Genomic DNA, 10,625 nt, shown 5'->3' with positions numbered 1-10,625 from the left:
GGCTAGGCAATGGGGGTCAAGTGACTTGTTCAGGGTCACCCAGCTAGGAAGTATCTGAGGTCAGATTTGAACCCAGGACCTCTCATCTCTAGGTCTGGCTCTCAATCCACTGAGCCTCCCCTTTTCATATTTACAAAACCCCAGAGCAAAAACTTCAGAAGAAGCTAGACTGGTGCTAAATGGTGGGGTTGGGGTGAGGTGACCCATTGGCTGCGTTTAGGACAACTTTCTAACTATCCTGCCAGAAAGAGAGAGGGAGAGCCATGTCCTGGGTGGGGAATGTGAAGAGAAAAGGGATGAAGCTCCTGAATGAATCTCTCTACCTTCCTTTAGTGTCGGTGACTAAATCCTCACTTCTTGTGGAATGAGGATTATCTCTCCCTGGGGCTCTAGGATGATGCACACGAGATCTTAGAAATGTGAGCAATGTGGATAATATCAGAAGCTATTACGGCAATACTGGCTGGCTTTTCTTTTACCCTAGGCTTGTGTCAGAGCTCTCCCAAGTCTTGAGTAAAGGGAATGTGAGGGGAAAGGAAGGAAAAGGTTGTTTTTTTTTTTTAACCCTTACAGAAGGTTTACTATGTATTGGTTCCAAGGTAGAAGATTAAGTGACTTGCCCAGGGTCATACAGCGAGGAAGTGTCTGAGACTAGATTTGAACCCAGGAGCTCTCATTTCCAGACGTGGCTTTTTTATCCACTGAGCCACCTAGCTACCCCTAGGAAGGAAATATTTTTAAGATGGAGAATCTGGAGCTAGAAGATCCTTTTAGATCAGCCTTTCTACAAGTTGGCCTCCATGGCCAGAATGTTCTCCTTCCTCACTTCTTTCTCTTGGAATTTCTAGCTCTTTTTCAAGGTTCAGCTCAATTGCCAGGTCCTAGAAGGAGATTTTCCTGATTCCCCAGAGTGCCCCCCTCCCAATCACTTTCCTATGATCTTGTTTATATGCTCTCTTTACCTGTGAGGGCAGAGACTGCGTCATTTTCAGATTTACACCCCTAGCACCTATCTCGGTGTCTGGAACATGTTGATTGATCATCTAGTCCAGCCCCCTTCGCTTGTCAGAGGAGGAGACTGAGTTTCAGAGAGAGGCAGGGATTTGTCCTAGGAAGGAGGCTTCTTTGCTTTCTGATGTACTTGGCTCAGTTCCATCTCAGCTGTCATTTTGCTCCGTCAAATGCTCAACATGTATTAAAGATGGATGCAGACACAAAAAGTGGATGCAAATACAAAGGGAAACTAATCCTTGCCCTCAAGGACCTTACCTTCTACTAACTAGGGGCATACAAACACATATCATAAAGTGGTGGCCAGGGAAGGGAGCCATGGGCCAGTACTCCCATGTTCTGGCCAAGTAGCCATGGTAATGTCGATTTGGTTGTCATTCTCTGAAAAAGAGACAGAAAGCTGAATATCAAGGGAACAGTACTCTGTTTGGAATTTGGGTGCCAAACAATACCAGGCAGGTGGCAAGATGCTGCCCCAGGCTCCTCCATTGGGGGATCCACGATAACCTTCTCCCTCTCCAGCTTCTGTTCCAGGGGATTGAGTTTCCTCATCTGGAAAATGGGCATATTACTTCACTTTCAACCTCATGAGATTACTAAAAGGAACATGCTTTTTGAAGCCTGTAGAAATAGAAAGCATAACTTTTCTCATCAATAATATGAATCTGGTCCTGCTCTGGACCCTTCATTAAGAGTTTATTCAAACCAAAATAGGAACAACCCAGACCCCAAGCCTTAGCTGTGCAGGAATGCTGGAGGCTAGGTTCCCCAACCTGATCGTTCTCCTAGTCCAAAGAAGGCCTCCCTCCCTCATCTGGCAGGTAGGATGGGATAGTGGTCATTTTAGTTGGCTCCATCAGAAATCTAGAGGAGACAAGATAAGAAATAGGTTGACTGATAAGAGACTCCCAAGGTGGAAGAGGAGCAGTTCTACACTCCTCCTTCATCCACTCCTCTTCCTCCCTTTGTATTTCCCCTTTGGATCTCCCCTCAACCACTGTAGCACCTTCATACTCATCTTCCACATCTCCTTGCTCTGACTCTGGCTCCACATCCCATCCTGGAAAGTCATCGTTTTCTGGCTCCTCCACAAGCTCAACGTTTTCTGGAGCTTTGGACCCTGGCTCTGGGTCCTTTGGAGTCTCTTGGTCCTCAGGAACATCCTTTTCTGTTACCTCTAAGATTTCCTGTCCCTCATTATCATCAGGCTTATCCTCCTCTCCAGGATTAGGAATCCCAATACACATGCCCCCAGCTGAGTACTCAGTACTCCGGTCGCCCTCCCAGCATGAATCATGACTTCTCCGGCGCTGATGGCCATATCCTAGGTGGGGAAGGTGAAGAAAAAGGGGAGTTAATGTGATTCTAGTCTATCATTTCCTTTCCTATGAAAGTGTCTCTGTCCAGTTGACCCCCCCCCCAGCTGCACCATCTTCCTTTCCCTTCTTTGCCCACGCCTGCTTTGGAACAACCTAGCCCAAACCCCTTCTCCCAGACCCTCCTTACTTTCTGCTGAGGGCAAGAGAAGGAAATACAGTACAACTCCTTGACTCATAATATGTCAAAGCTGAAAGCATGTCAGAATATGGTACATTCAATCTAGAAGAGACTTTAGATCAATGAACAGAATGTCAAAACTGGAATCATGAAGACTTTAGTTCAAATCCAGCCTCAGACACTTATTAGCTGTGTGACCCTGGGCAAGTCACTTTATCCTGTTTGCTTCAGTTTCCTCAACTGGAAAATGAGCTGGAGAAGGAAATGACAAACTGTTGCATTATTTTTTATTTATTTTTTTTTACCAAGAAACCTCTAAATAGAGTCAGAAAGAGCAGGACAGGACTAAACCAAGAATTGTGGAATTTTGAATGAGCAGGGATTTAGGGACAGGTTGGACTAGTTAGTCCTTGACCTTCAGCTTAGAAATGAGGAAACTGAGGCCTGAGAGGTCATATAAAAAGGAAGTTAACAATCAGCATATGGACCCAGGTCTTTAGACTCCAAAAGGAGCCATCTTTCCACAATGGGGCATTGTTTGATTTGTATCCATGTTTTCTTCTCTGTCTGAACATAAGGACCTTGAGAGCAAAGTCTCTGTTCCATTGTATGTCCTCCAGGGCATAGTACCTAGTAAGGTACTCAACTGAAAATCTTTCCTTGTGTTTGTTGAATGAATATATGTATGGACGGTAGATACTCTAACTGATTCCCCAGTCTTTGTTATCTATCTATCTGATCAAAAATGACCTGCAGTTCCTTCAGTAGGGGCCTTCTGCTCCAAAAGGAGAAACCATCAACACAAATAATCTTGAGAGGCAGAATGGTGTTAAAATAATTTACTTAAGTCATTGTTTTCTCTAACCTTTAATTGAAATTGAGCACTTTTTTCACTTATGACTGTAGTGAATAAAGATTTCTGAGAAAGGGTCCACAAGCTTCACCTGACTGCCAAAGGGTTCTGGTTAAGAACACCCTTGCTTTATTTTGAGAGAGGCTAAAGAGAGCTAAAAGATACTGGAGGAAAAGACTTCCCAACCACAAGGTTTATTCCTTGGGCAGTTGGGCAGGGGAAATCATGAAGTGGTGGAAAATCCTCCTATGGGGGCCACTAGGTGATTTGATCCATTAAAAGCCAGGTCTGGAGACAGGAGATCCTGGGTTCAAATCTGGATGGTCACTTAACCTCAGTTACCTAATTCTTACCTGCCTTGGGACCCATATTCTGGATCACGTCTAAGACAGAAGATAGGGATTAAAAAAGAAAAGAAAGAAAAGAAAAGAAAAACAAAATCTATGTGTGTAATAAGATCAGAAAGATATAAACCTATGATATGGATTCTTAAGCTACCAGGGCTTTGGGTTGGGCTGGCTAATAAACACTGTGGGCTGGTAACTGCCAGCCTTGTCTGCAAGTCTGGCTAATGGTACAGAGAGGAGGGAGTCCATGCTGGTTTCCCTGACCTGTGTTTAACTTTAACTCTGTGTTCCCTGGCTACATACTGATGGTCTACTAGAGGTTAGGTCCACCTTTCTTTCTCCATCTCTCATCTCTTCCAATTTCCTTTCTCTTCCTTCTACCCTCTTGCCTACTGGGCTCCCTTGAGACACTCCCTGCTTACCCTCTGGTGTAAGCTTCCAGTTCCAATAAGGGTCTCTGGAGTCCTTAGGGTGGATCTCAGAGGCGCACTTCAGCAGCTCCTGACAAGCAAATTCTCCTTTCTGCTGAACTATCAGAAGTATCTTGCGTACCATGCGCTCAGGGTCATCCATGGCATCCAAGGACTCATATTCATTCACAAAGATGACACCTCGAGCAAAAAGCCCATCCAGTAGGATGCGTGAGTCATTTTTCAAGGTATCCACCAGGCGTCTTCGCTCCCGCTGGATCAGTTCTGAGGGTCTTTCCTGGATGTTGCCCATCTTGAAGGAGGGGGTGTGAAGAAGGAATCCTAAAACAGAACCATTTCATACTCCCAGGACAGTCAGCCCCTCATCCCCACACAATCCTTTGTTTCCATATATAATCTACAACTTTCTGAGCCTTAGTTTCCTCATCTGTAAAACAGGGATGTTAATACCTTTCCTACTTATCTCAGACTTACTGTAAGGATCAAATGGACAGAGACAGGTGGCTCAGTGGATAGAGAGCCAGGAGATTCTGGGTTCAAATCCGGCTTCATACACTTCCTAGCTGTGTGGTCCCGGGCAAAGCACTTAACCCCCATTGCCCAACCCTTACTGCACTTCTGGTCTTAGAACCAATATGCAATGTTGATTCTGAGATGGAAGGTAAGAGGGGTTTTTTTTTTTTAATCCAATGGAATAAGATGCGTTTTTGTACTTTTTCATCTTAAAATACAACATTATGTGATCTGTGACTATCTTCCCTGTGAAGAAAGAGCAGAGCCCATTATTTGGCAGCCAGCACATGAAATGTCAGAACTGGAAGGAAATTTAGAGATCGTTTAGTCCACAACCTCCTGACTCCCATCTCCCCCCTTTTCCCATGGCTGACCAGTGCCAGCCCTAGAACATCTCTCCTATTATTTTTTCTGCTATTAGTCTTGGAGAAATGTGACTTCCTCTCCAGCCCTTGACTTTCTAGGTACATCCTGCTTCCTTTAATTCATCTTAGATGCCATTAATGTCTTTGTAAACTTAAGACTATAATATTTAAGATGAAGAGACGTTGGAGGTCATCTAGTTAACTCTCATTCTATAGATGAGGAAATCGAGGACTTTGAGCATGCTAAACATCTCTTCTTCAGTGTCAGGGAAATGGTTTTTCACAGAGGTGGACGTTTCCCCTTCTGAAGCAGGTTATCCCTCCCTCAAAGACCTTAGATCTCAGCCAAAGAAATTGAGTGCATGCAGAACTTTACCTTATGAAGGAGGTAAAGTTTTCCTTCTCTCCCAGTATTCAGAGCTTCCCCTCTAAGGTGACCTTCCATCTGCTCTGCATGTGTCTTGCATACTTGCTGTTTCTTCTCTAAAGCAGTCTTTGGGGCCATTCTCCCCATGTCTCATGGTCCTCCATCAGCCTTCCCTCATCTGACCCCTGTCTAAGATCCCCCCGCTCTCCTCACCATCACTATGGTGCTAAAGGTTTGGGGGTTATTGGGGGGACAAGAGCTCAGCCATCTCCTCTCCTCACATGGCTTCACCCAACCACAAAGGCTTGTTCCTGTGCCCTGTGTTGGAATGCTAAGCAGTCTGGGGATCCATATCAAGCCCTTCATGGGAGATACCCAGGATCTAACAGTGAGGTCTGGGGATACACACATAGCTGGGATCACAAAGGCTTTTGGCATCTTTTCCTGCCTTGCCTTGCTCCTCCCAAGCCTTCCCAGCAGACACGTCCCAAGGTTTCTCACCCCCTTCTGGCCTTCCTTGTTTCCCAAGGTCCAAGACTCCTTACCAGGGCTGACTCCCCCCTAAAAAAAAAAAAGGAAATCCTAAATTTGGTCTAGACACCAGATTTTCCAGTTTCCAATTCAAATCCCATTCTAAAGGACAATGGGTCTTTGCCTGGCTTGTGCCTCAGTTTCTCCTCCATTAATATGGAGAGGATGACTCATCACCTCAGCCATCAGTACTGACTCAGAAACCCACAGGGACAAACTTTGCTTCCCTCACACTGAGGAAAGGAGAAAAGGAAACAGAGAATATCTCACGGCTCACTCACCGGGGCTGATGCCTCTGGCTCAGGAGGGAGATGACTGTGCAGAAAGTCTAAAGTGGAGGAGATGGAGAGAGTATATAGAGAGTCCTGGAGAGGGAGGGACTTCTGCAGCTGCCCTGTGGGGAGGGAAGGGCTGGCTCTTGCTGAGGTTCTGGCACTGGGCCCAGGGCTGCCGGGAACTGAAATGGGTCAGTGCCCTCTCTCTCCTGGACAACAGCAATGAAGGCAGGTGGGACACAAACCTCTCCTTGGACCTTATCAGAAACAGTCTTTTTATTTTCACTCACTGTGGCGTGGAACGAGGGGCCAAAGGACTTAGGTTTCATTGGCTGGGAACATTCTCCCCCAACCTCTACACATCACAAACTGGCCTTCATGAGCAGCTGTGTCCGACCAGAGAAATTCAACACCCAGGGGCCAAGTTTTTGGTGATGAGACAGCTGACAAATAAGATGGCCAAGTACACGTGTATCAGGGCCAAGGATACAGAAGCCCATAGATGTCCACCTTTCCTACCTGGGTGGTCCTGGACCAGTTAACCAATCTCACTGAGCCTCAGTTTCCGCATCCTTAGGATGGAGGAGGCCTGCATGTTCCTGCCTCATCATCCTTCCATTCTACTCATCAGACGAGGGCTTTGTTGGGATGATTCAAGGAACTCCTGGCTGGTTCGTTCACAGGTAAAATGACTGAAAACTGAGAGCTGGCCACAGTGCAATGATCCAGGACAAATTTGACAAAGGATACTGTCCACCTCCAGAGGAAGAACTGGTGGAGTCAGAATGGAGAGGAAAGCAGGCCATTTTTCACTTCTTTATTTGGGTTTGAATTTGGGGGTCTTGGCTCCATAAGATTACTTACAAAAATGAATAATGTAGAAATATGTTCTGCATAATAATACATATATAACCCAGGTCGAATTGCTTGCCAGCTCCAGGTACAGGGAGGGAAGATCATATAAATTTATTACATTGGTAAAATAAAATATCTTCATGATAAGGAATTAAAAACCAAAAGTTGGGGACAGGAGGAAAATAGAAAGCCTTGGTAAGAGTTTGCCTGGCTTGTGCCTCAGTTTCTCCTCAGCTAATATGGAGATGAACCATTCATTTCCTCTGTAGATTGTAGGAGATAAGGGGGAAATGGATCTACTCACTGTCTCTCTGTCTCTGTGTCTCTTTCTCTGTCTGTCTTCCTGTCTGTCTGTCTCCCCCTCTTAAATTTACCTTGTCTTAGAATGCATGGTAAGTATTGGTCCCAAAGCAGAAGAGTGGTTAAGGGCTAGGCAACTGGAGTTAAATGACTTGCCCAGGGACATATACCTAGGAAGTATCTGGGGTCAAATCTGAACCCAGCACCTCTAGTCTCCAGGCCTGCTTCTCTATCCACTGAGGCACCTAGCTGCATCTGCCTCTTTTCTAGTACTTTCTTTCCATTAGACTTCCAGAAAAGGTATGTAAGAGATAGGATGAGAGTCTTACCTCTCAGTCCCACTATGGCAATATCAGTTTCCCATCCCAGTCTGTCTAGAAATTTCTTCTCACCACAGCAGCTGGTGAATAGAACACCAGACCTGGAGGTGGGAGGTCCTAGGTTCAAATTTGACTTTTGACACTCCTTAGCTATGTGATCCTAGTCGAGTCATTTAACCCCAATTGCCCAGCCCTTATTACTCTTCTGCCTTGGAACCAATACTTGGTGTCGATTCTAAGACAGGTGATAAAGGGTTAAAAAAAAGAGTGGGGTGGGTGGACACCGAACAAGATGATCACCATCGGGATCACCCCGTGGCAAAAAGAATGAGAGGAAGCTCTGCCCTGGCTGGCCAGACTGCTGGATAGTCCTTGCACGTGATACCCCATCTCCCAACTCCTTGCCTTTGTACCATCTGTGCCCCCTTGTCTGGCATGCCCTCCTTCCTCGCCTCCCTCCTGAAATCTCTGGCTTCCTTTGACACTCAAGTGGAATTCCCTCTTCTGCAGGTTGCCTTTCCAAGGTCCAGCCACCAGTGCCTTCCCTCTGAGATTCCCTCTGGTTTACCTGCATATCACCTACATATACAGAGACGTTTGCAGGTTATAGTGAGGTCCTTATGGGCAAGACCTGGGTTTTTGTTTTTCTTTGTATCTCTAGGGGCACAATGGTTAGAGGGCTGGGTTTGGAGTCAGGAAGACTTGAGTTCAGAACCAGCCTCCAACACATGCTAGCTGTACGACTCTGGGTTAATTTACCTGACTGCTGCCTGCCTCATTTTCCCCATCTATAAAATGGAGATAATAACACCACCTACTTCCCAGGATTGTTGTGAGAATCAAACGAGAAGATATTTGTAAAGCTCTTAGCATAGTGCCCAGCACTTTGCTGTTGCTCCATCGTTTCCAGTCATGGATGATTCTCCATGACTCCATTTGGAGTTTTCTTGACAAAGATACTGAAGTGACTTATATCCTTCTCCAGCTCATTTTACAGATAAGAACTGAAGCAGAGGGTTAAGTGACTTACCCAGGGTCATATAGCTAGTAAGTGCTTGAGACCAAATTTGAACTCATGAAGAAGAATCTTCCTGATTCCAAGCTGAGGGCCACCCAGCTGCCCAAATAGCAGACTAGCCAGCAACTTTGCTAGGCTGTAGAATGATAAACTCCTTGGAGAAATATTTCTTTCCCTCCTGGAGACAGAGATTTTTCGTGATTTCTAAGCTTACCTTCACAAGAAGGTGGCATTCTTGTGCACTGGGGAAAGTAGTGGGAATCATGTAGCAACCTTGAGAATTGAGTAATTGAAAATTTGCTTTGATATTGCCTTTTATAAATTAATCCCGGACCATTTTTAATCATGGCCCAGTTGATCTTCGTTCTGGATAGTCAGTGAAAAGAGCACGCCTTAGCAGCTATGAGATTGCAAGAGATAATGACTATGATGGCATTTGCATGCAACTGGTATGGAATGCCCAAGCTAGCAGGGGAGTAGAATAATTTTTCCTATTTGGAGATTTGGATTGGGAGATTCATTCAACTGGATTCATTATTATTGGATTGGCAGTAAATTTTGTTTCATGTTCTCAAGATTGTTTTGTTCGTGCCGTGTTTATAAGTTTTTTGCCTTATAATTTCGGAAATTGGTTTAGAGAACAGTTTCTTTATTTTTAAAACCCTTACCTGCTGTCTTAGAATCAATATGAGGAGGCAAATAAGTGACTTTGTGGATTGAGAGTAATACTCAGAGAGGAGAGGTTCTGGGTTCAAATCTGATATCAGACCTTTTTTAGCTGTGTGACCCTGGGTAAGTCACTTAACCCCCCATTGCCTTTTCTTTACTATTCTTCTACTTTGGAAACTATACTTTGTATTGATTCTGTTTTTTCTTTTTTTGGTCTGAGAATCAATATTGTGTATTGGTTCCAAGGCAGAAGAGTGGTAAGGACTAGGCAATAGGAGATTAACTGACTTGCCCAGGGTTACACAACTGAAGAAAGTCTGAGGTCATATTTGAACCCAGGACCTCCCATCTCTGGACCTGGCACTCTATCCACTGAGCTATCTAGCTGACCAACAATGTATTTTTAATGATTGCTTTAATTTCTTCTTCATTAGAAGTGAGGTCTCCCTTTTCATCTTTGATAGTTAATTTGGTTTTCTTCTTTCCTTTTTTTAAATTAGATTGACCAGTATTTTGTCTTTTTATTTGTTTTTTTTCAAAGTACCATCTTCTAGTCTTATTTATTAATTCAATAGTTCTTTTACTTTTACTTTTACTAATTTTTTATTAATTTATTAATTAAATTTTATTAAATTTATTAATTTGATTTTCAGGATCTTTAATTTAGTTTTCATCTGGGGATTTTTAATTTGTTCACTTTCTAGTTTTTTAATTTGCATGCCCAATTCATTGACCTCTGCCCTCCCTAATGTGTTAATATATGCACTCAAGGATATAAATCCTCCCCCCATACAGTTTTGGCTGCATTACATAGGTTTTGAAAGGATGTCTCTTCATTGTCATTTTCTTCAATGAAATTATTGTTTCTATGATTTGTTCTTTAACTAACCAGTTTTGGAGAATAGTATTACTTAATTTCCAATTAATTTTTGATTCCAACAATTTATTTTTGAGGTAATATTTGGTGTGATGTATTTATGACATGAAGGTGTTAGATTCTTATTCTGTGACTGATTTATGAACTAGTTATTATACAACAGAGACAATTATCTTGAAGACTTAGTGATCCTTCTCTTGTTAACGATTGTCCTAAATGTTGAAATATGTGTACTTCTGGTTTGTCAAAGTATTTATTAGTCGGAGTTTAGTAAACAGTATAGCAGCCACTGGAAAGCTGGCATTCCTATTTGAGAACACAGTTTGAAAACAGTAAAGTTCTAAATACTATAATTAGGGATATTGAGATGTAATCAAAATGTGAAATAGGCTGTGT

General features: G+C 43.6%; 1 protein-coding gene across 4 annotated transcripts; it reads right to left on the bottom strand.

Moving 5' to 3' along the window:
* Window positions 1–1,641: 1,641 nt before the first annotated feature.
* On the bottom strand, window positions 1,642–6,381 carry NOL3 (nucleolar protein 3). Of its 4 annotated transcripts, none has more exons than XM_007477137.3 (5): window positions 6,197–6,381; window positions 5,886–5,945; window positions 4,131–4,431; window positions 2,018–2,335; window positions 1,642–1,875 (listed from the first exon to the last, which is right to left on the bottom strand). In XM_007477137.3, the coding sequence occupies exons 3-5, from the start codon at window positions 4,429–4,431 to the stop codon at window positions 1,868–1,870; spliced, it is 627 nt and encodes a 208-aa protein (XP_007477199.2). In that variant the 5' UTR covers window positions 5,886–5,945; window positions 6,197–6,381; the 3' UTR covers window positions 1,642–1,867. The 4 variants fall into 4 exon arrangements, with proteins under 4 accessions (XP_007477199.2, XP_007477198.2, XP_007477200.2 ...); XM_007477136.3 differs by having other exon boundaries at window positions 4,131–4,460; window positions 6,197–6,379; XM_007477138.3 differs by lacking the exon at window positions 5,886–5,945 and having other exon boundaries at window positions 6,197–6,380.
* Between the last annotated feature and the right edge of the window lie 4,244 nt (window positions 6,382–10,625).

This window comes from Monodelphis domestica, chromosome 1, assembly GCF_027887165.1.
Source record: "Monodelphis domestica isolate mMonDom1 chromosome 1, mMonDom1.pri, whole genome shotgun sequence".
In the NCBI taxonomy this organism is placed as follows: domain Eukaryota; kingdom Metazoa; phylum Chordata; class Mammalia; order Didelphimorphia; family Didelphidae; genus Monodelphis; species Monodelphis domestica.
The sequence above is the reverse complement of the archived record's forward strand: the minus strand, read 5'-3'. Positions and strand labels throughout refer to the sequence as shown.